Source organism: Bombus terrestris, chromosome 2 (assembly GCF_910591885.1).
Source record: "Bombus terrestris chromosome 2, iyBomTerr1.2, whole genome shotgun sequence".
NCBI classification, from domain to species: domain Eukaryota; kingdom Metazoa; phylum Arthropoda; class Insecta; order Hymenoptera; family Apidae; genus Bombus; species Bombus terrestris.
In genome coordinates this window covers 7,686,813-7,713,156 of record NC_063270.1, presented here as the reverse complement: position 1 = coordinate 7,713,156, position 26,344 = coordinate 7,686,813, and the positions used below count along the sequence as shown (strand labels likewise).

The following is a 26,344-nucleotide window of genomic DNA, read 5'->3' as shown; positions in this document are numbered from 1 at the left end:
ACAGGACAGGCGAGGCCCCGAACTATCATCAGGTGCCCGCCTACTTGCGGGGCATAGTTCGGGCGTTCCCCCGGGACCGGAGTATTGTCTGTGCCGGCTCTGGTGGTCGAAAGATTCGGAGGGCCGTGCGTCGCGGGATCCCGCAGGGGTCGGTCTTAGGACCGTTACTGTGAGTTCTCGCGTATGACTCGACGTGGACGAGCTACGCTGATGACACGTTGGTGCTGGTCTGGGGCTCGGCGTGGGATAGGACCGTCCGTCTGGCGAAGTTAGCGGTGGCCTGCGTCGTCGCCGCCATCGGGGATTTGGGGGCTGGTGGTATTCCCGAAAAAGTCCAAAGCCATGTGATTGTACAAGAGGGCATGTGGCGGCACTCGACACCACAAATACCACCATTCGACACTAACTAACATCGCGTCAATAGTTGACGCCTTAGGTTACGAACGTTCGGAACCGGGGTTTAAATCCCGGCCACCGTAGTCCGATTTTTCATCCACGATTCTTAAATAGGAAGAAAATACAGCAGTACCCCAGCAGTGGCATCTACAGCCAGCAGCTACAATTATCAAGGACAAAACTTACAGCTCAGGCCAATCACGGGACGCCTCCGGCGGGTTACGGGCTACGGTTGAGAGGAGTCGACATCGAGATCGGTACCCGGATGAAGTATTTGGGTCTGATGCTCGACAGTCATTGGACCTTCGGCGATCACTTCGAGCGCCTGGCACCGTCGGTCGAGGCGACGGCGATTACCTTAGGACGTTTGCTGCCTCGGCCGGGAGCGGGGGGGGGGGGGCTGGCGTCGGAGTGCGCCAGTTGTACGTTCCTTTACAGAGCTCCGATCTGGGCGATCGAGCGCAAGATGGATGAGCTGGGCACCGCGCAGATCCAACTAATAGAGGAACGCTCACAAGACACCTATAGGAAGAAAGAAACGGAGACCGTCTCCAAGCAGACCACAAGAAGGATGGACACTGAAGCTCCAAACACTCCAACGATCAAGGGTGGACAAGCGACTGTCATGGAATGGCAGACCGTGGAAAGAAGAAGAAAAAGCAAGAAGGCGTCGGCCGAAAAACAACCGGCGAAGACAACTCCGCGGTCAGGGTCGAAGAACTCGAGGAAAGCCCCGGAGCGAAGAACGGAGATCGCGGGAAAAAGGGGAGATAAGCTGCCTCTCCTACGTACACCGCGAAGATCGGCGGTCACCATCAGGGTGAAGGAAGGATCGGACCAATCTTATGCGGAGGTGTTGGCTGCGACCAGAGACAGCATCCCTCTGGCCGAGGTTGACATCAAGACGTTGAAGATGCGCAAAGCCATGACTGGAGGCGACGTGCTGGAGCTTTCCGAAGACCAGAAGAGGGAAAAGACCGCCACGCTCGCAGCACAACTGACGCGGATCCTGGATCCAAGCAAGGTCCGCGTAGCGGCACGCTTCCGAGCCGCGGAAGCAAGGGTGGTAGGGATAGACATTTCGGCCACCGAAGAAGACATAAGGGACACCCTGGCAAAGGAGGTTGGCTGCAAGGCGGAGAACGTTCAACTGGGCGAGGACCGCTCCGCCCAAAACGATCTTGGATCCGTGTGGATGCGAGGCCCGGCTGGAGCAGTGAGGAAACTGGCCCAGGCTGGCAAGGTGCCTGGAGATCGGGCACGTGAGGAGGACGTGCACCTCCAAGGAGGATAGGGAGGGGACAGATGTGCTACAGGTGCGGTGGTCCGGGACACCGAGCCAAGAGATGTACCGCTACAAACCCGAAATGCCCGCTCTGCAAGGCGCTCGGAACACCGTCGGCGCACAGGATGAGGGGACCGGTATGCGCTCTTCCGCGAACCAACCGCGAACCAACCGCGAACCCGCGGTCCCAAGTGGTGTAAAGGAAGGCTCGCCGCCGCAGGGTACCCCGACCCTCAGCCCGCGAGCAAGGAGGTTGACGCGGAGCACGCGATGGAAGCGATGATGTTAGGAGCGCATCATAGGATCCCGCTGGAGCGCGGCAACGGATACGTCGTGATTGAGTGGGCAGGAATAGTATACGTGTCGCCCAACTGCGGATGGGCAGCGTTCGAGGAGTTCCTGGACGAGGTTGGCGACTGCGTTAGGCGGCACCTTCCTCGGCAAGTGCTCGTCCTGTGGAACTTTAACGCTCACTCCACGGAATGGGGAAACCCCAGGACCGACGCGCGCGGTCGCGAGCTCTCGGATTGGGTCGCGGATGGGGTCAACACTTGCGTGGCGCGGAGGGGGTGCTCCGTTGTGGACATCATATGGGCCACCCCCGTTCAGACGGGTTTCAGGCTGGAGAGTGGCCGAGAAGGTCGAGACACTCTCGGACCACCTCTACATGTTCATGGAGGCGAGGAAAACACCTAGACCAGGAACTGCGTCCGCGGGTGATGGTCTAAGCGGCAGAGCTAAATTTTGGAAGATACCCTGGGTACACCAGTAGAAATAAAGTCTCCATTGATCCCATGGGTGCTAAAAAAGTTATTCAAGGTCAAAGCCAAAATTTTCGGATTTTTTTTAATTTTTCTTGAAAACGGCAAATTTTATCGAAAATATAGCCCAGACAAAAATTATAGATCATAAAATTATCTACAAAAATGTTCCTCATACTTTTTTTTTCTAAGAATCACCATTCCTAAGATATCGCCATTCTAAAAGTTGAAGGAGTTACATTCTATATGATATGCACACATTTCCATACTACCTATGAGGTAGTGTACTTGGCGCTTTTTTTTTAACGTGGTTTCCCCGGTAAGCCTATTTCATGATCTGTTATGACGGAGTTTTATGGGAAAATACTGTATTTACTGCATGATGATTGGTGGCATTGATATTGATATAGGTGATTATTTTAAACTGTAGTTCTAATTTATGTTAATATTTTAATCTGATTCATACTCTTCAAATTCGACTTCAACAGTCATGTCTTCTTCGATTTCTTCTTCTTCCTCTTCTTCTTGCTGGATGTCCATAAATTGTTCAACTGAAGATGAATCAGCTGTCTCTTCATCGATATCACACGGATCTTCGTCTATAGGATTCGATTGAACATTCGAGCAAGACTGACCTTGGCAATTAGTACATGCTGGTAAACACGACAACCCTACTCTTCTACAGCCACAGGTCTCAGGTCGAACGGGGCACATTCTAAGCCCTCCCGTCTCCCGGGACGGTTCCGGAGCAGGTGGGACGCTGCTCATCCGCCGAAGGCCATTCGGTGGAGCCAATCACCTTAACTCGGCCCTCTTGCCAGCATCTTGGCCATCAACCACTGCCACCACGAGTCCATACCCATTAATTGGCCGAGCAGAGGGGTCGCTACTCTCTCCGGGCTGTAACTCGACCGCCCGTGATGCCAACCTTAGTCATTGGTGGAACTATCGTATGGATGTACGGCCACGTCACTGCCGGCCGGCGACCTGCTAACCGTGCTTGGCAGTTCCAGATGGGAAAGTTCCCCCGACGTAAGCGGGGGCCTCAAGGTACTTGCGTACCCGGGAACTTATCCCGACGGTCCCATCCTTGGCATCAGGATCGTGGGTGCGTTACTACCCAAGGCCACGTAGAGAGAATGTAACCGTACTTAAACGCCTTACACTCCCGGCGACCTTCCCTGCGGTGTACATAGGGACTCACGTAAGCGTCCCGACGGTCCCCCTGGCTGCGGGAACGTGGGTTTGCCAGCCCCCATAGGCTCGCAAAAGCGAGCCCTCCCTGCGGGAATTCAATGTAAAGTGACAACCATCACTACTTTCTATAAGCTTATAAATTTCCTCCATCGCAGAGTTTATTGTCTCATCTTGAGGACGGTCTACTCTACCGTCAGTATTAGGTCTCAGGAAAGATTTGTAACACTTGTCATGATACTTAGCCTCAGCAGCAACTAAATCATACTCAAAATTAATGCGTGCAGTAACAGCTTTTGATACGTCATCAGAACGATCCTACGCTACTGCCAAAATGGATCCTTTGAATGAAAGTGTAGCAACGTTATAAATTTTTCGACGACGATGCAGCAATTTTTTTTTCAGCCTCTTTATCCGCTTTATCGCCACAAAATAAGCAACATTTTTTAAAACAAAAGTCAGATTCACTTACTCGTGCTCTAATACGAGGTGGACTTACTTTTGATGTACTAGCTTGTCCATCCTCATGTTGTCTTTTGATAGCAGCAATTGAACTTTTCCGGGTGTATGATTTTCGGCAATCCACGTGAACTGTTACAGACTTTTCGCTTCTCAGATAATCAACAAACTCATCGCCTCTTTCGATAATTGCATCGATCAAAGTTTTCATTCCACGACTAACTGTAACAGTTTCACCTTCCGTCGAAAGTTTATTGCAAATAAAGCACAATTATGACATTTTTTTAAAAATATTATTGGGTACAAACATAATAGTAGACGCTAGCAATAAATACATGTATTCACTCGAAAGGAACGTTCCTAACACTAAAAGTATTTCACTTACTTCAAAAAAGCAGAACGTCGCCACGTAAACAATTATAGAATAGCCAGATGTTGATCAAGGCCATGCGGATATACAGAAGGGACTGGCTAAGGGACTGAGTTTCTTTTGAGTGTATATTATCAGAATTGTATGGTTTAAACATATCTTTTTTAATTTAATTCTTTATATTCTCAATTTGTCCAATTTGGACATTTGGAAGAAATTTTTAACTGTTTGATTATAATGTGGGTGACTATCCCCAGCGGGGCACCATCCTCGCGTTTGCTAGGTTATACCCTTTGTGACTCTAAACATATAAGAGATACAAATAGGTATTTTTACTTATATTAAGTGCCTGACTATGTATATATGTGGTATTTGTGTGCATATCATGTAGAATGTAACTCCTTCAACTTTTAGAATGGCGATATCTTAGGAATGGTGATTCTTAGGAAAAAAGGTATGAGGAACATTTTTGTAGATAATTTTATGATCTATAATTTTTGTCTGGGCTATATTTTCGATAAAATTTGCCGTTTTCAAAAAAAATTAAAAAAAATCCGAAAATTTTGACTTCGACCTTGAATAACTTCTTTAGCACCCATGGGATCAATGGAAACTTTTGGCACTTTATTTCTATTGGTGTACCCAAGGTCTCTACCAAAATTTAGCTCTGTCGGAATTTTTGTTATTTGATCACTATTTTTATGTTTAATTTGACCGGACTAAAATCTTACCTACCAGAAATCTAAAAGATTTTTTTATAATTTCTGTATATACCTACAAAGATTTAAAGATATATTTATGAAAATACTATCGATATAAAAGCAAGCACGATTACCAACACTAAAGTGATGCTTTATCTTGCCACAATCCCGCCTAGCTGACTCCTGATTGGCTGGAGCGGCGAAATTAAAAAATATATTATAAAGTAAAATATACGCATGTACTGTTTTTTTTCTTAATATTATTTAATCAAAGATTAATTGCGCAATATGTATTATTTTTAACGCAATATTATTAATATTATTAATCCTAGGAACTAATTTTCTTTTTCAAGTAATTTTTATTTTGTATTTCTTTTATATTATTAAATATTTTAACATATAACGTGGAATTATAAAATATTAAATTATTCAAATTTACTATTATTTGCAACTTTATATAAAAAATAATAATCACATGGACATGCACACAATTATAATTTATACATAGAAGCTATAACAGAGTTTAAATATATTTTAATTACATATGTTCTAAATAATCCTGTTTTTATATTATCAGATTGTATGTGGATAAACAACATGTTTTAATTTTATTTTAAATTTACTTTTATTAATTTGGCAATCTTTTACTTTAGAATCACATTCTTCTACTACTCACCAGAATGCATCGTAATCGGTGCGCGTGCGTAGTTCCGTTCTTTTCTCTTCATCATGGCGGTGAGTGTGGAGTCGTCGTTTTGAAAACAAATTTTATAATCTTTAAATATCAAAGACATCATGCCTAAATGGAAGATTGTTTATATATTACAAAGAAATCATTTTTACTAATTTAATATTGATCAATTTCTTTTTCATTAATACTTTAATCTTTAAAGTTTTATATATGACAGTTAGGCGAGGTTTATCAGCATGTTTGCGAGTATAACCTAAATTTGTTTCATGATGTTTATGAGACTTATAGAATAGTTGTTTATAATACTAGTTCAAGAAATTAATATGAATAGATTAAACATATTGATATCATAATTTATTGTTATAAAACAAGTTAATATTTCGAATATTTTTTACGTTTGTATACAATACTTAAAATGAGCAGTTTTCATTAAATTGACAAACTTTTTTACAGGATGTAAAAAAAGTGGTAGCCAAAAAAGTGCGGAAAGAGCCAAAGGATTCATCCAAGAATGTGATGCGTGAAGTACGCATTCGTAAACTTTGTTTAAACATCTGTGTCGGTGAATCTGGTGATAGACTCACTCGTGCTGCAAAGGTACTAATTATAGATGTTATTTGTATTTTGTTCATTTCAAATTGTTTTAACTTCTTCGTGTTCTTTTATTACATTATAATTATTGACATATAAATATATATATACTGTATATATATGTTTCTATATCTCTAATAATAAAAGTTGGTTTCTTAAAAATAAATCTTTTTTCTAATTAAATATAGATTAATATAAACAACGATTTTCAAATTAAGTAACAAATTTTTCATTTCTATTAAGATTTTTCAAATTTTTGTAGGTGTTAGAACAATTAACTGGACAGCAACCTGTTTTTTCTAAAGCAAGATATACTGTACGTTCATTTGGTATTCGCCGTAATGAAAAAATTGCAGTGCATTGTACAGTACGAGGTGCTAAAGCAGAGGAAATTCTTGAACGTGGATTGAAGGTAATTCTATCACTGATAAGAATGTTTTATGTTCAATTTCTTTTTAAGTGTTCAATTTTGCTTTTCCTTTTAAAGGTACGGGAATATGAATTGAGAAAAGAAAATTTCTCTGGTACTGGAAACTTTGGTTTTGGTATTCAAGAACACATTGACTTAGGTATTAAATATGACCCCAGCATTGGTATTTATGGCTTGGATTTCTATGTTGTACTTGGACGACCAGGTTAGTTTATTACCATTTAATATTCTATAATAAATCAATATATTAAATATATGCACATCTGGCATAATAGTTGCTACTATATTCAAGTTGTACCTATATTTATACAATATGTGCTAGAATATAGGCTTCGTATTTGCAACTCATGCCCACTTATAATACTGGGTGTGTTACTTAAATGAAGCTACAGTTTATATTCATATTTATTTGAATATTAACATTGTTGTTATAATTCTATTTTGATAAATTAAGAGTTTAAATTGCAGAATATTTATTTATCCTTTTACTTAATTTTAGAACTAAGAGCTATTTGATGCTGTAGACACTATTTTATAATTCATCTCTTTAACAAAATGTCCTTTTTCTTCTTCTAATCAAAAATTTAATAGAAAATATAAATCTCTGTAGATGACTTAGACATTCAGCCCTTGACCTTCAGATCTTGAGAGGTATCATGACTGAATGCCTTAATGCCTGAATTATTAGTTTTGAATAAGTTAACAGATTTTTCAGATCTTTATTTACAATCTATATGCATAGATTTATTTTAATTGATATAAATGATATATTAGCTTGTGTATATTGCAACTGTAAAAATTAAATCAAGCTATATTACAATATAATCAAATAAATATTCTTTTATATACAGTTTGCAATATTTTCTTCTGTTAAGGTTTCAATGTAGCTCACAGGAGGAGGAAAACTGGGAAAGTCGGTTTCCAACATAGACTTACCAAAGAAGATGCAATGAAATGGTTTCAACAGAAGTATGATGGTATCATCATAGCTGGGAAGAAGTAATATACATATTTGTATTTTACAGTTCTTTCATAAAAATTTTAAAAATAAACTATTTGTTTAATCAAATTTTATTAATACCTTCATCACATATTTCACTATCATGCTTATAAATATATTATTTGTCTAAGAAGCATAATTTGAATGCCAATTTTATAATATTAATGTTTTATAAAAATATTAGAAACAATTTTATAAATTGTATAAAGTTATTCAATTATTAATTTTATTACGAAACTTGTTTCAAATTAAGAATTGGTGACGTAATACTTCGTATTATAACAAGGATAGGTTATAACAAGTAGATAAATTAGAATTTTATAGACTTTATTAATGACTACTATATCGTCACCAGTGCGTTAATACATGAGTAGAATATTTTGACACATTCATGTTTCCATAAAGAAGATAACATAAGAATATTCTACATACAACTTACGCCATGGATAACTAAGGCATTAGCTTTAGCTTAACATTTAGTTCTTCAAATAATTATCAGATCAGATTTGTGAAAACTGTAGTAATGATAGTATAGAATGTGAAAATACAAAAGGCCTTGTTGTATCAGTACATGATCTTATGTATTATTTTTTATATATGACTTATTTATTTATGCTATTCTTTTTACAGAAATTATGAGTAAATAAATTAATATGGAAACTGGAATCTCATTGAATATTTTGACTTTTAAGTGTGTACATGATTAATTTTAAATTATGAGAAAGGAACTTCATAGTTGTAGTCCTGCATATCTTTTAGAGCAAAGATACTACTTAGAGATGTGAACACATCGTTTAAAACTAATTTTGTCACACATTTCCCTTTCAATTTCAAATTTTATTTTCTTTTTTTATGATACGCATGAAACATATTAGACTCTTCCACTTCAAATAAAAAGGATAACTAAAGCAAAATGTTCACACTTTTATTACAAACACATTCTATATATGTTTTCCGAAATGAAAATCAAAGTTTGATATTTACCTAATTGTTATATTTTATTTTTTTATTATTTACCTTTAACATATATCTATAAAATTAAAATACTCAGGGTATTGGAAAATTATATTAGTACATTAATTTAATCCTTTAAATTTGCGTAATTTAAGTAAAAAAATTGGTAATATAAATTTTTATTACAAGTACCTATTAGACTAAATTATGATAATAAATAATTTACTTGTAACAGTTCTAACTCAAATGATACAAAAGTGCAAACATTTCCGTATGAAACACTTATATAACTTTTACTTTCTGGAATATATTATACTAAAACCTGTTGTATTATTGAATGACTGACATAATTATAAACACATCAGCTTATTATATGAGAATAAGCTTATTTTCCAGTACCCTTATACCGTAATACTATTATGAAATAGTAATAAAACTTGATGCATAAGGTTAATTTTTTGGAACTCTATTACCTAATTAATATTAGGATACTTGACAGTAATATAGCAAAGCATATATGATTTTTTTTTGTAATCTGCAATTTATGTTTAATAATTTTTTACTATTTAAATTTATCTTTGGTTTTAATCTAATGGTATATATAGTCAATCACTTCAAAACATGTGAAATAGAATTATAACAGATATATAAGAAATGTGCTTCTTTTAATATTCACATGTGACATCTATAAATAGTTACACCATTGCACTATAATACTCTCTCTTATCTAGCTAACTCGACGTAATCAGACAGATAAAAAGGCAAGATATATCCCTCAGTCTCCAAATTGTTTCTTTATCTGGACGCCATATTCTTAATGATATAATTAAATATTTATATATACTATATTCTTCTTAATAACAATTAGATATATGTTGAAGAATTTAAATAATCTTGCAACATTAATTCACATTCTGTACAATTAATTCAATATAATATTTATGCCATGGTAAATTATACAAATACATAATGCTTTTTACTTTCCACAGTAGAATTGATAAATTCTTTCCCTTTACCATAGGTACGTAAATATATTTAATCTTTTGCATTGCTTGTATTATTGATAAATAAAGTTAACACATCAAACATATATGTATATTACATAAAGTGTATTTTATAAAACATACATTTAATATATCAAACATGTAATAATACTGAATGTGATAGTATAATTTGTACAATATGTTACATAATGTAATGCATGTTATACGTTTATAAAAACTTTTTAATATTTTTTATGGTGAGAATTGTGATTATTAGTTATTACTATGTAATATATTAGCTAATGTATTGTCAACCAATAATTTCAAGTCCAATGCAAAGGATTAAATCATTTACTGTACTCTGTACTTCATACATTTATACATATATATATATACATTTTATATCACTTTTCATTTTTAATACATGTTTATCTGAGTCAATTAAATACCAAACTAATAACGCTAAATAGAAGAATTACTCTTGATAGCTTATGTTATAAGCCTTATAACATATGTTAAGCACTTTGCACAATGTTACTATATTTTTTTGACATGTTTTATTTTTAAAACATGCCAAACAAATATTTTCATAATATTTTATACATTTAAAATAAATATTTATCATTTATTATTCATTTTCAATATTCAGAAAATTTTTAAACATATGTTTATGTTAGTGTAACAATTTTAGTGACTGAATTAGTCAAATTGAAGATCTACATACAATAAGTTAATTCTAAATTTAGACGAATATAATTCAAAATCTATTTCCTTTTTGTTATAGAAAATAACTTAGTAAGTTACATTTATATAAAATGTAAAGTTTTGTTATTTAAAACGTAATTAGAAAAAGAAAAAGAGAGAGAATCTTTGCAATTGCTATATATTGAATAAAAATATGTTAAAGTATTTATGTATAAATTATTTTAGTTATAATATAATAAAAACAAATTTATATGCAAAAATATAATAAATATTAAATTGTTTAATGTTAAGTGATACTCACTATATGTTCATGAAATTGTATTCCATTGAATCCTCATATTACATAAAATTAGAAAGTCACAGAACATGATGTAAAAAAATATTCTTATCATCGTAAGTTATCATTTCCTGGATATAGCAAGTAACAATTCTCCATATTATCAATGTAAGAAATTTATAATACAATTGACTATTAAATAATTTATGCGAAATAAATAAAATCGGTGAAGATAACTGAATAATGACTTTCTTATTGGTTAAACGAATTAATTTGAAAAGAAAGAAAAGAAAAAATGAGTAAAAGACATGATATGAATGCTTTATACCGGATTTCAGGTAAAATAAAATTTCGCGTCATGAGTTATAAAAATATATAAGGACACGAACAAAAGTATTAACACAGCCTTTAAAGTAAAATAACTTTTTTAAAATTGAATCAGTCGGCTTAACTTGCTTTGAGAAGTTAGAAGGCTTATCCGACAGTTGGTCGAAATCACGAAGCAAATAGTAAAGGTCATTTTTTACAACTTTTTTATCTGAGCCAGTAATAAAAATTTAAAAAGTATACTTCGTTGATTTATGTTAGTTATATATATGATGAAAATTTCGTCGAAATCTGTTAACATTGCTATAAGCTACAAAGGTTAAAAATGATGAAACACAGTTTTCGTAACGATAATAAATCTACATTTTTGTTCATCTTTCGATACCTGTTGTTTGTTTTTGCATCAACCGATTTCGATAAAATTTTTAGCAAGTATATAACTGACATAACTCTTTAAAATGTGTTGTTAAAATTTTTATTACAGGCCCAGATAAAGAAGTCGTAAAAAATTACCTTTACTATATTCCGACCAACTGTCGACTAATCTTCTAACATCTTTTTAAAAAAATCAAATCATTTGATCCAATTTAAAAAAATGTATACTGTTTTAAACAGTATGCCAATATTTTTGTTCGTGACTATATAACAATATTATATGCTATTTTACTAATGCAAGTATGTAACTCATAGTTTATGTAGACTGATCTCAAACAAAATGTAAGTCAAAGATAATTCATACCTGTTTACATATTTTTCAGTTGGCATTTTTTAAGAATAAACGAATTGTCCGGAAATCCTAGATCTGTATGCATTAAAATTTAATAATTAAAATGTTGTAAATATTACTTTCTTATTGATCGATATATTTTATCGATATTGTGCTTTTCAACTTCTGTGAATCCTAGAATGCTTTCAATTGCGTTCAGATGCCCATGATGATTTTCTTTATCCGTTAAGAAATAGTAAATCGCCGATTTTAGGAACTGCAATGTGATCTCTGGATCAAGGGCACCTTGATTATTTCGCGCTTCTATGATACGTCGATACATTGCCTGTTGAAAAAATTATATTTGCTAATAATATTGTTAATAACTTTTTCTTTACAGATTAACTTATGTGCTGTTTGAAATTTGATACATTCCTTGGTTGTGTACTGTAAATATTAGATTCAGATATGGTGTCAAATGAATGAAAAATGAGCGATTAAATATATATATAACAATAAATGTAAGTTATTGAAAGCTATAAATACACATTGAATGAAAAAATATATTAAAATATATATATGTATGTAGACATGTATATACATGTATATTATGTAAAGTCGTCTTTTTTTCAGGATCTGACATGATTATAGTGATGTGATTTGTATGAAATGGTACAAGCATGTGATGCTTAAGCACGTGCAAACTTACATTAACTGAAGGATAATAAGAGGCTGTTTCTTTCAAGTGCACAAAATAATCTGTATTGACCTAATAATACTGCATAATAACAGGAACCACCTACATTTGTGCTTAACAATAACAATTCGCATGCAATCGCTGTGGCGAAGCATTTCAATTGTAAATACATTCTCTCATAAATATAAGTTCCTAATATGTATAACTTATAAATGAAAGCACGTGAAACCAATTCTTGCCACTATTATAGTTTAAAAGCTAATAAGCTTTTGTTTTTAATAATTATCAAAATGATAAAATCTTTTTACAAATTTAGAATAATTTCTACTTTTTATTTATATTTTTTATAAGTTTTTTCTGTAAGCAAAAAGCAGGTACCTATAAATATTAGTTATTATACGGCTAAGCTATTTTTAATAAACAATATAATTGTTGATTGAATATAGAAGTTATTATGAAAAAAATATTTAATATATTGACTAAAATTGATATTAGTATTATATAAGTTTCTATTATATGTAACTGACATACTAATTGCACTTAATACAACTATGAATTATACACTACTTTTTTAGAAAAATAAAAATAAAAATAAAAATAAAAATATATGCATTCATATAAACTATTTAATATTATGCTTACACATTTATTTTATATTTAATTTCATGCTTGTGGAAATTAGGATATATATACAGCTTGATAAAAAAATTGCTTAAGATGTAATAAAATAAATTATGTATAAAAATAAATTGAAACATGATATATACAAATATATAAAAAAATCTTTTTGGGTATACATGTTCTGAACAACAATTATGTGGTGTTACTACAAAATTAATGATAATATTCAGGAAGACATTAACAATAATATTAGAACAAAATATAAAGTGGAAATGAATAAATAACAGTGAAAGGTTTATTTAAATAGTAAAATTTGCAAAATTAATAATTTTATTTTGTTCCTTGCTAAGGAGAGAAATGCAGATATTCTACTAATAAACATTTGATATTATAAGAATCCATCATCTTGCAAAAAAAACTTCAAAAGGGCAAAAATAGAAAAGAAAGAAATATTCGTTTGTTTGTGCATTTGTACGTGAACAAATACAACATTAATGCTTAAGAAACAGTGGATGAGAATTGCATCACGTGGCGATTCAGCAAAAATACAGACCTTACGTGTGCCAAGGACCCAGAGAGAAACAGCCTCCTGAGCACTTAATAAACTTTGGCTACGATCGGCTGAAATGTGAGGTTCAGGCGAGTAGCTTGTGTCCTGGAGTGTGAGCGGCGACCAAAAAAAGTGGCACATCATTAGTACAAGAGAATTGTGAATGACAGAGATGCACAGAAAGTGATGCGCAAACAACACTGATTCCTAAATTGTATCTTTTTTATTTATATTGAATTATTATGCATTATTTAAAAGTATTAAAAAGATGTAATTTATTAAATCTCTCCATGAACGAATTTCAAACTTATGTAGACAGTGTGAAAAATATAAAATAATAAATGGTACTGTATACAATTTTAAATTGTTGTTGTACTACAAAGAAGTATAAAACATCCTATTGAAATGTTTTTAGAGTTTATATGTGAAAAAGATAGTTAAAATAATTAAATAATGCTGGTTGTGAGTGCAACAAGAAAAAGAAATTAACAAAATCAAGAAATAAATGATATCAGTAAACAATATATGTATAAAATATTTTAAATCCGATAATACAGATGTTTTCAAATTCAAAATTCAAAATTATCTTTAGTATTATAAATAATAATTATATTAAATATTGTTTGTTATTATAAATACATTGTTACCATATTAATAGTATAATTTAGTGTTATTATACAAGTTATAACAAATTTTAATATGTGTTAAAATGAAGTTCATGCTACATATTTTATATAGCAATAAAGATAAAGCTTCAATTATAAATGACGTCAGGCATAAAGAATTTTATTCTTTCACTTTTAATGTGCACTGTGTATATTACTATCATAAGTATTAACTATATATAAGGCGATCCTTTTACTAGTTAACTCAAAGATGGCACCAGCAATCACATCACGGCGGTAACATCGTGTTAGTATACGTATATATTAATGTACAAATGTACATACATATATTAGAAGCCAATATCGCCTCTGTGTCAGACACGGCTGTATAGCTGTGTGTACATGTAATCGTAAAGTGAAAACGGGAATGTATGATGTGCGATGTGATCGGCGGTGCTTTTGAGTTAATTAGTGAGAGGAACTCCCTGCATGAAAGTAAATATCGTAACTAAAGCAAAAACATTTACCTTGATATTTTCTAATTCTGCTTGTGTAATTGTTAATTGTTGAAGTAGCTCTGCAACAGTAACCTTTGGTGGTGTTTGATGCGCATGTTCATATATCTGTAATAAATATCAACTTTTAGTTTTTACTTATGCGTTTAAAAAATACTAAAAATAGTAAACATAAAATACTAAAAAAGTTAAAAGCATTAAAAGTTAAAGCATTTGTATCGAGATATTGAATATTACAGACATTGTTTTGTTATCTTTTAAAAAATAATGCAGTTAATATATTATGAAATTTTGTTTCATGTTTATAGATTCAATGTAATGATTAACGTGTAACGCACCTGATCAGCTTGTTCTAGGCGTGCAGCTTCCTGCCCTTTGGCATACATTCTCAGGTACATTTGTTTATTTCTTTCTTCTTGCTCGTTTAACAAAGCCTTTTGTTCAGAAAGTTCCGTTTTCACGGTTTCTAGTTCCGCTTCTAATTCACGAGCACGGGTTTCTGCAGCATCAACAGAAGGCCTCACTTCGCAGTAACGTGTATTAACTTCAGCCAATTGATTCAATAAACTTTCTACCTGTAATATAAAGCAATTCATTATGCCAATTTTTAAAATACATATTGTATTAATGTATGTTGCTTGTTAATGCATTCTTACGTAAACAATTTATTTCTATTTTTACTGTAATTCTGGCATTTTACTTATCATGTAACATTAAGACTAATAAATTTCTAATTTAGAAGTATACTTAGAATTTTTGCTTTTAAAAAACATTTATTATTTTATATCATAAACGTTTCAGAACTATACAAAATTTTCATATTAAGATATCGATGGTGCATAAGTAAAAAGAAATTAAATTATATTAATATTTATGTATTTAAATAATCAATAATTTTCCAAATATTTAGCGATACTATAGAATCTGCACCGATCAAATTTCTCAGTGCTGTGTTCATGTAAAGCGGGCAATAAAACACGAAGGTGTTAGCTCATTGCACCGAATTAATGGTATTGTGAATCAATACGTATACAAAGATGTTTTGCAACGCTTTTTTATATGACGTTAAAGATACGTTATATATTAAAAAATTTGCGATTATTGATTTAGTTATGATCTTTACTATACATAAAAATATAAAACCATTATCATTACTGTTCTATATTTTATTAACCTTTCTATGTTCTTATAAATTAAACTTCTTTGACTAAACTAGACTAAATACGAATCTTTCATTTTGTTTATTTTTTAATCAATTATAAATATCCAACAATATGACTATTTTATTTGAGATATATACCTTGTCGTTGTGTTTTTGCTTGAGTTCTTGAAGTTCATCAACATGTCTACGATGCATTTCTTCAATTCTACTTTCATAAAGATTCACCAACTTGCGTCTCACTTCATCTCTTTCTGGTATTTCTGCAGCGGATCTTACAAACGTATCGGAAGTACTATTTTCGGGAACTGTATTAGGCGTTGCAGTAACATGTGTACTTTCTGGTTGCACCTCTGGTATATATACAGAATCTTTCGAATGGACGGATCCGTCTTCAAAATGACCCGAGTCCGCAAGGGAGGAAGGTAGATCAGAGGGGGCACATTTTTCTGGAGTTTCTGGACTTGCGACCTTTTGTAGTGTACCTTCGTCCGGTAAATCCTTGCTTGGCGATTCAGGTGAAAAAGGATTGTTCTCTCGTACAGTGAGAGCATCGCTACTATCTGTTCTTTCATCGGGGCTATTCAGAGAAGCTTTGTATAATCTTAATTCCACTACTTCCTTCGTTAGTCGAAATATCTCCTGGTCTTTCTCTTCAATCTCCTTTCGCGCTTCTTTTAACAAAGCCTGAATAATATGATTTTTATAATGATGTATATTATTCAAAATAGATGTTCTTGTTCTTATTACGATGATAAATGATACGGCGAAGGTGCTATATGCACCATATTATTAATATTACGAGGTGACATTTATTTTATTTATTTAACCAAAGGGTAAAAATACTTGACTACCATGATAAAGTATAAAAAGACACCTTTTTTTAGCTTAGCAACTTACATATCGAATTACATATCGGTACATATTGGTATATGTATTAAAAACATATTGACCATCTCCACGAAGTACTTAAAATGTTAATTAAACTGTTAAAATGAAAAAAATTACAAATAATATACAGATAAGAACGTGAATATGAATATGAAGATGAAGAACGTATGTAATTTCATAAAAGCATTATATTTTTTGCAAAGAAAATTTCTCGTACAAAATATTTTGTTATATTTTATAGTCAAACGATTTGATAGAAGTTTAAGAGAAATATACAAGAAATATGAAGCGAGTTCATGTCTTAACTAGAGGCTCTAGACGCGTTACATTCTCTTACCGTCTGCGGTTTGAGACCGATATCATTACGAATGGTTTAATTGTTGCAATAAAGCGTTAAGTAAAAATTCCAACGAAGAACATTCCAAAAAAAGAAAAACAATGTTGGTGTTTACCTGAAATTTTTTAACTTGTCTAGCTGCTCTTTGAGTAGGCGTAAGGTATTGTTCATTGTCCCCGGTATGGTTTGAACAATGAACAACGTATTTTCGTGATCTACCCGACCACGTGGTACCGTTGAGAGCAAACGTAGCATGATCACAGGCGCTTGCGGTACTGCAGGCACTTCCGTAACTTTTTACGCTTTCTGCATCGCTGTCATCGGCAATTCCAGTGCTTGATCCTCCGGAGGCCGCGTGTCCAGGTCGCGGCCTCGCCGGGGTCAATGAAAGGCTCTGCAGAGTAAAAAAAAACGAGACGATAGTTTCATTAATTTCGAGTAATTTAACCCCTTAAGGCCCATTTTTATTGAAACTAAACCTCCGTAATATTACGTAGTTGTATTCTATACATTCAATCTACTAAAAAAAAAAGTGAAAGTCTCTCCCGAAAAATAGATCTTGGTATAATTTTATAAATTTTATTTATGTAATAAAGTTCGTCCTTAAAGGGTTAATTTTTTCGCCAGAATTATTATCTCATATTACTCTGGTCATTTTATAAATAATTTCGTTACTATCTGTAGGATTAATTGAAAGCATAAGCATTATATCAAAGAACGTTACCTTATCGGAACTTAAATCATGCGAACCAGGTTAAGTCAACTACACAAAATGTATTTTCTTACAAAAGATAAGTTACAAATCCCTTAGGATTATTATTTTCTTTTTATATTTATGATTTACAAGGTTATATCGATCTTGACTAGCGTTTCTTCAATATAGTATTTTTTCGTAGCTAAAATTGTATTTTTTCTTCATATTACACTGTATTAAATAAGAAAAGGAACACTAGAAAGGAATTATTATTATGGTAAACAGTTAAATATTTTTTATCAATGTAATAAAGATCATAGATATATTTCGTTATAGTACACAGAGTATTTCAAAATGTGTGAAATGAAGTTTATATGATGTCAAGAGTTACAAATTACCATAATTCCTTTTCTATGTTTTTTACGTGACAAGTTTGGAAGATTATCTTGAGATGTTATAAATTTCTCACAGAAATAAAAGGAAAGGTAAAGATAAATGTTGAGTACATTACATACAATATATATTGTTCATAAAGTTGAAATACGAATCCGAAGAAGGCTGAACACATAGTTCGACTAATACACTATAAAGAAGGGTTACTCATACATAAAAAACTACAATTAGTTTTGGAAAAGTTAGTAAATAACGTTAACAAGCAAATTAGTGTTGTGAATGGTTAAAACAAGTCATTTTTACCACGTCTGATTTCCATTTTAAGTAATTTCTAATTTACAAGGTTTTTAAATAAGATTTTCAAATGTCCCCATTTATTTATCACAATCGCATCACTGTTAAATATAAAAGAAGAAAATTCATCTCGTAACATCAGTCACTCATAATCAGTAAATAATTCCACGTTTACATTAAGGTTGCATACGAAAGATTAAACGTAAAGAAGAGTTCATCGCTTTTATATCTGGTTGACCTAAGGGTAATTTACCTTAGACTTAAGGAGAAGCTTTCTTGCTCTCTGACTAGGAACTTAGGAAGTCTGGTTTGAAAGTGAGGCAAAATCAAACACCCCATTGAGCAGAAAGATATGAAAGTCTTCCTTAAAGGCGAGAAGCTTGTCGAATCTGCACGAGAACAGTCTTCAAATAAAAGTGGCTAAAATATTTTATAAATTACATACTTTTCAATAATAGATTACGCTTGATAAATGTGTCAGTTATAAATAAACTTAAACGCGCTCTTACTTTGTAATGAATAATGTATCACACAAATTTAGTTTCCGTTGTTGCAAAATGATTTTATCTTTTCGTGACAAGTGGACTAAAGTAAACTCGTAAATTAGAGTGTAGAAAAATACTTTATTCCGAGCATGTTTTTTAAAAAGGAAAAGATCATCACATAATATTCTATCGTCTTTATTACCTATAATAAGGTGAGAAATAAAATTGATAGTATAAAGTCTGTTGAAATTATTGTACATTTTAGAAAGAGTTATGGAAATATAATTATAAATTGCAACTACGGTTTCTTAAGATAAACTGTAATTATTAATTAATTTTTAGTAGTCTACGAAAAAGACGGTATATTTTTTGTAACAAGGAGAGTCTAAACTTTTAGAACAAATTAAAAAAAAAAATGCATCTTTGTATCAGTACGATATATACATAAGTATTATTTAATTTTTTTATCAATTGGAAAATACCCTTCATAAAACACATAGGAAATATTACAAATTTAATGGCACATGAAACTTTCCCTATAATATATATTGATGCTGGTCTTTTTTTGTTTATTAAATATCAATTCAAATAAAAAACTGTATATTATTAATATCAAAAATTGAAATAGCTGCTAAGATCAACATTCACTGGCGGACAATTGCGCCAATTTTTGTTATACCGCAGATGTCGATAATCGGAATATTTCTTGGTTCTTTATTTTTCTCGCTACTTCGATGTCCGAAGAAAGAAGTATTGTACTCTTTCGCTAGACTGAGCAGTTAATATTAGAGTAACGTTATGCAGATTACTAAATAGTATTATGCATATTATGCAAACGATGAGATAACTAATATATGTAAATATATATATAATAGATATAATATATATAATATATAAGATATATATAATGCATTTATATTATATTCTTATTATATATATTATATATTACACATACATATATATGTATATAAGAATACGAAGCAAATATAAAGTTTATCAATGGGTATATATATATCTTTACTGAATGTTTAACAACTTAATTTAGACTCTAGACGATGATTACAGTCAATGCCAGAATTGATATTATGTACATAGTATTCACAGACCATGCCGTGAATGAGGCTTGAAGCTAGTGTTAAGAATGAGAGAGTTAAATCAACGTAACGCCTATTGGGATTAAAGCGTTGATAAATACCGAGCACGATCTCGCAGCACTACGATCTAGGAGCAATGGAGAGGTTTCATGTGCGCCGGCGCATTGCTTACAGAAAGGTCAGACTGTCTCCATATTTTGTTGGCTATCTTGAATCTACTTGAATTTAGATACAATTGATATTTCAAATTTTGTCTAGGTAAGCGCCAGGCATCTTTTCATGCATACACGCCGTCCCTCTTGCTTTTGTCTCTGTCTCTATGAAGGAAAGCGGCTTATAATGGAGGTCGTTACACGTTTATACGATCCTTCGCAAATATTTCTTATTTATTCAGGTCAGAGAAAGTGGAAAGTTGTTTATTCAATAATAAATGAACTTTTCAATTACAGCGAATGAATCGAAAGGACTTTATTAAACGTGATATCAAAGTTATCAAAGGGAATTGAATTTGGCAAGTTGCCTATATTTACTCCATCGTTTGAGCGATTCGAATTTATTTGTTATTCTATGTTATTTAATGACTCAACTAAAAGATAACGCATTGGTTGCGCAATGGAAATTTTATTAGACTGTATTGAACTTAAAAATAAGACAAAGCTTCGATACAGCATATGTGCTGTAGTCATATTTTTATGAAGTTCATAAATCACTGAAACTATTAACTAAAATCATAACTGGAATAAATATTTTCTGTAAATAATATTACTACTACAGTTTATATATTTTTTTCTGTTCCATATCTGTCACAGTTATGTGTAACGCATAAAATATTATTACAATCATAAACAGTTACACGCTTACTAAAATTTGAACAAGAAACAAAGAAAAAAGATTTATGTACACGTACTTGTTTTACACCTCAACCATTTTATTAACAATAAAACGATAGTTTGCCATCATTATTGCCTACAAAAGTGTACCGATGGCTGACAATAGGTCCTTTAGCACTTGCAAAAAACAGTTTCGTTTATATCGCGTTTAATATACACTGATAAGGCACGTATCATCCATATATCCTTCCTTCACTACCAATCTATACCTTTCAATACCTTTTGTGTTTTAATCATTGCATTATAAATCACACGAAAACAGAATGCAGTCTGGATATAGTCAATAAGACGCAATTGTCAGCACGCATCTGCGATCTGCATCGAACGAAGGATACGGCGTAATATTGCAGAAGGATGTAAGAAAACCACTTGGAGCAATTTTTATATAGAATATACATGAAAGATGGCTGATATCGGTTGACAAGGAAGATTAAAATACTTACGAGAGATCGTTGTCGGGGTGATTCGGTTCCATTCTCCGTGATGACGGGAAAAGTGCGATGGTCCAGATGATGGTGTTGCTGGTGGTGCAGGAGGTTAAAGCGACGACACTGTTGATAAGACCTACTCAGACCCGCGGTGACCGCGGTACTGGGTGGTGGTGGTGGATGATTCGGTGAAACTCGCTCACCGCGCATGCGCATGCTAACCGAACGACGTAGACCTGTCGGCGAGGGACGTGGAATCCGAGAATCCAACGAAGAGGATACCGAAGATACCGAGGGTGACGGAACGGTACTCGGTGCACTTCCTGTCGTGTAAACCACGCTGTTATCGGCATTGACCTTGAGCGTGCTGCTATTGTTGTCAGTACATGTTGCTAATTCTGACGATTCTAAGTCCATCGAGGGTGATTCATTGGTGTTGTTTACATGAGCTGAATAATCTGCATGCATCGATTGCGGGGAATGTAAGGACCTTTCGCTGCCGTGACGAACCATCCTGTTCATTTAACTTATTTCATGTCTTCGCAAAATTCCTGTGCGAAAAAGTCAAACTTCGTCGAATTTCACCTATAAGAAAATATGTACAATATGGATAGCAGCAGTAAAGTATATTCACATCACATATATTTTTAATTGTTTATCCTATTCTGCCTTTGTCACTTGTCAAAAAGGAACAAAATCTAGCTGATGGTTATAGTGATTTTTTAGCAGATGGAAAGTTGTAAAATTATATAAATTATATATATATATATATATATATATATATATATATATATATATATATATATATATATATATATATATATATATTTACGAAATTATAAATCTATTATAAAATTATAAAATATTGTTAATAAATATAATATAATGTACTATCACTACTAATATAGTATTCCCTTATTGTAGTTAATAATACACAATGAACAATAAATATATGTATTTCAGTTTTTAAAATTGCTCCGTTTAACTGTATAGTATGTGAGAATCTATCCCGTTTAACAAACGGGATCATACATACTTGACTATAATACCAGCACTAACGTGGTTTATTAACATTTTAAGATCTGCATTCAAAAGCCGGAAATTCATTGGAGTTTATAATGCACTAGCTGCAATATTTGTAGAAAATCAGTTGATGATGTACAAATATTTATTAAAAGTAGAATCTAATAGCAATGTTTATACAGCTATAACTTTGTTCATTATTTTGTAAGTTTTAATTGAATATTGCATTTCAAGCTTGCGTAAAAAAAACTTACTCTAATATCTTTTTTCAATGTGACTACGTGATTAATTTTGATATACAACAAATTTTATATTTTATTTGTATGAAAAATTTTATTGTAAGTTCTAGATGTACCAACTATATCATGCTGAAAGCTGGTCACTTGAAGAATATCGACCTTATAATACAAAGATTCATTGCGTTGGATTATTCGTTTTAATGGAACTATTTCCGTTCGTAACAGATTTGTCCACAAGTATATTTGCTCGGTATGAATTTTCTTCGTTAGTACAAAATGAGTGTACAACTCAGAGTTTTAAATTGTTTAAGAAAGTAAACAGTTATAATTTTAAAACTATTGCAGTAATTCTTCTTTTTCTAAATTTTACCAATACTAAAATTATTCTGCCTTCATTACTATATATCACAAAAATATTAAAATTATTTTTATAAGTTATTAAGATAGTATAAATATAATCTATTTTTAGTATTTTAGAATTAACTCAAGCTATATAAAACTAAAAGCCGCAATTGAAATCTGCGTATAATTTAAGGTGAAAAATATTGGTCAGTTTTCAGATGGTTATTATTTTAAATTCCTAGATAGGTAAGAACCTACACTAGTGTAGAAAACGTAGCGTAAATATTAAAAATACAATTAAATGAAACATTAAGTATTGTACTTGTATATACACAAGAAATAAGATATGAAATTATCAATTAACCGAGATGTGTCTACATTTATCTTACACCGTTTTACACTTGTGTATCATTACGAAATCAATTGTATTAAAAGAAAATCGTTCTATTGTTAAATTAATTAATAAAGAATCTGAGTAAAAAAATTATGCTGACTAATTTGAACGGAATTTTACACCCCGAAGGAAAGGCAGTTTCTATCTTCCTTTTCACAGAGTAATTCGACTAGATTTTAATAATAATAAAAAAAAAGAAATCGTGTGAAGGAAACATATTCTCTGGCTTCAATGACGCGTTATAATAGAGACAAAGGTTATTAGGTTTATTCTATAGTGGGTTAAAGGAGTTATACCGTTATTACAATTACAATCTCAAATTTTCTTATTTAATTAACGTTCGTCTGGTTTTAATTGAAATTTTTTTGTAATATCTTCTTTTATAAATGTCGTCTTTTAACAAAAACAATATTTTTTGCGTAATAAATAATTATATGATGAAGGCTTGATATTTAACACGAAATACTTATCTACGTATCCTTCATCATTAGTGGTTAAATAAACGTTGCATTATCAACAGTTTTTTTAGACACACATATTTAAATGTATTTATCTTCTCAATATCACTCTTATCTCTTTTTTTACAAAATGCGCTTTTTATTTCTTATCACATACCTGTAAGATTAACATTACTTTAGAGAGAGATAAAACATGTATGATTTTTGAATGAGTTAATATTTTTCCACAATATCTTCACATAAATATTACCAACATACGAAGAACGTGAAATTTTGACATTCAGCGATCGTGTATTCATTCGCAGAATTTTATATTTGTTGATATTTTCTGTCATGTAACTAAAATTCGTGTGGTTTCGTATCATCGTATCACACACAACCGACACGAATTAGAGCAGGGAAAGGTCTATTGGTATAAAGTAATCGATCATTTGGTGTCCTATTTCAAGAACATGCTGCAGCATTATGCAGTGTCCACATTATCCTTAAAATTCTCAAAACAATATTACTCTTTGCATTTTTTTTTGATTAGGAAATAAATGCACGAGTTAATAGTGATAACATCTTTTAAAATTTATATCTTGTATTACCATCCTTTTTTTTCTTTTAAAATATTCACGTTAAGTGCTTGGTAACTATTACATAATCTTGCATCTGTTCTGACTAGTTCTTACAAAATATGAAAGAAAGAAAAATTAGAAATTAAATCGATGTACGCATGACTGATTCGAATTAAGCAATTTACATAGATAAAGTTTACCTATGTTGTACCAGCTACCATATTTTGTAAGTTTCTTATGACGTGTCGTGCGAATGGGAAGTAATTAACAATTAGAAAGTAATAATTAAATCAGGTAAGGAATCGTATCTTACCTTTAAAACATGAATTTGGAATAATAACAGATTCCTTCGCTTGTACAAGTCTTCAGAAAGTCCTAACATGTATTATAGACGCCTATGTGCAATTATTATGATTATGAGCTTAGAAACGAAGATAAAACACAGAAAAATTATGGATAAAGAACATTTGGTTTCACTGTTAATTCGTGCCACGCGGGCTTATCGTGTGTAGGAGTTGAATATAGCTGCGAGTATTAATTCAGCGATTCTAAATCTGTTATACAACGTAAATTATAAGAATATGTTTATGCTAATAAACCAATGTTTATGGATTATGTAAGGAATATTCGACGAATAAACCACTGAACACCACTCTCATCGTCGTACTTTTAGCACTTTTAGAATAGGATTAAATAACATGCTCACTACCCGAACATTATCCACCCACGATCCTAACACGACTCGTGCAAGCAGTGTTGCATTAGAGCAATCGCGAGATGTCGTATTATGGGCACCGATCATTGACAATGTCGTGGTTTTGATATATTAGCGCCATCTAACAATGTTTCATATACAATAACGATTAACTGATTGTAGGTAAGTCAGGTTATTTTAATATACTAAAGTCGTTGTTTTCTCTCCTCTAGAAGAGAATGTTTCCAATAAGCGGTTACTTATCCGACGATCAATACGTGGCGTTTTCCTTGCTCTTCGTTTATTTGGTTCCTTGCTGCGTTTATGAATAACATGACTCATTGATTTTGATCTTCTTAACTACGATATAAAAACAAATGAGAAATTATAATGGGACACCGTATGTATTTCGCTCGTCAAATTCGAGCAGAGTGTATATACGTGTGAGCTATTTATTGATAGTTAGCAGGCGACTTTTTAACGGATAGAGATGTATGTATGTACAGGATAGATCTAACACTATGTGGATATTCGTCTGCATGGTAGTATCGACGAAGGACTTTGTGTCTCACGTTCTGCAATACCAACCTCGAAAAAGATCAGAATGTTTCTTACACTCTCTATTTGCTATGGCGAATATAAAAATTTGTAATTCAATTTAATCGTCGAACACGATAAAAATAGACTTGTCACATCTTACGGGTCATGGCGTCACATGTAATATCAAGTAATATATACTGTAATATCATTAACTAAAAATAGAATAGACGTGAAATTAAATGGGATCTCGTCTGAAATACCGACCGCTAAAAGTCAATGTTTCTCGCGCCCTCTATAATTTATAATGTCACCGCGACGATTGTAATTAATCTAAACGCGCTCTGTTTATTTAAACAAAATTTTAGGTAGTGCTCGATTAAATAAATTTTTGGTTATTGAATTCATTTATCTGAACAAGAAATTGTTTTTTTTTTTTTATCTTTGTTTATTAATTCCAGGTTTTTTGCATATTTTTTTTACATCATTTTTTTTCCAGAATAAACGCTGGATTCTAATTGTAGGGTGGTACAGGCAAGAGTACCGATACGCGACGGTACGACGTAGCCATGCATTATTACATTCTTTTCTCTTTTTTTTTTTTTTTTGAGATT

General features: G+C 32.5%; 2 protein-coding genes and 2 long non-coding RNA genes across 5 annotated transcripts; 3 read left to right on the top strand and 1 right to left on the bottom strand.

Moving 5' to 3' along the window:
• Positions 1–5,829: 5,829 nt before the first annotated feature.
• Positions 5,830–7,947, top strand: LOC100651068 (60S ribosomal protein L11). Its single transcript, XM_003393589.3, has 5 exons — positions 5,830–5,901; positions 6,311–6,454; positions 6,711–6,860; positions 6,936–7,083; positions 7,754–7,947. The coding sequence occupies exons 1-5, from the start codon at positions 5,896–5,898 to the stop codon at positions 7,879–7,881; spliced, it is 576 nt and encodes a 191-aa protein (XP_003393637.1). The 5' UTR covers positions 5,830–5,895; the 3' UTR covers positions 7,882–7,947.
• A 241-nt stretch (positions 7,948–8,188) lies between these two features.
• Positions 8,189–25,928, bottom strand: LOC100642556 (protein quick-to-court). Of its 2 annotated transcripts, XM_003393680.4 has the most exons (9): positions 25,782–25,928; positions 24,813–25,553; positions 21,499–22,068; positions 17,321–17,599; positions 16,119–16,664; positions 15,157–15,393; positions 14,831–14,926; positions 13,702–13,803; positions 8,189–12,176 (listed from the first exon to the last, which is right to left on the bottom strand). In XM_003393680.4, exons 3-9 carry the CDS (start codon positions 22,003–22,005, stop codon positions 11,967–11,969), a joined length of 1,977 nt encoding a protein of 658 aa, XP_003393728.2. In that variant the 5' UTR covers positions 22,006–22,068; positions 24,813–25,553; positions 25,782–25,928; the 3' UTR covers positions 8,189–11,966. The 2 variants fall into 2 exon arrangements, with proteins under 2 accessions (XP_003393728.2, XP_012171914.2); XM_012316524.3 differs by lacking the exon at positions 13,702–13,803.
• Positions 14,580–15,320, top strand: LOC125386283. Its single transcript, XR_007226287.1, has 2 exons — positions 14,580–14,798; positions 15,127–15,320. It is a non-coding gene; the product is annotated as an uncharacterized LOC125386283 (long non-coding RNA).
• LOC125386281 lies at positions 20,177–20,934 on the top strand. Its single transcript, XR_007226285.1, has 3 exons — positions 20,177–20,343; positions 20,424–20,559; positions 20,615–20,934. It is a non-coding gene; the product is annotated as an uncharacterized LOC125386281 (long non-coding RNA).
• Positions 25,929–26,344: the final 416 nt, after the last annotated feature.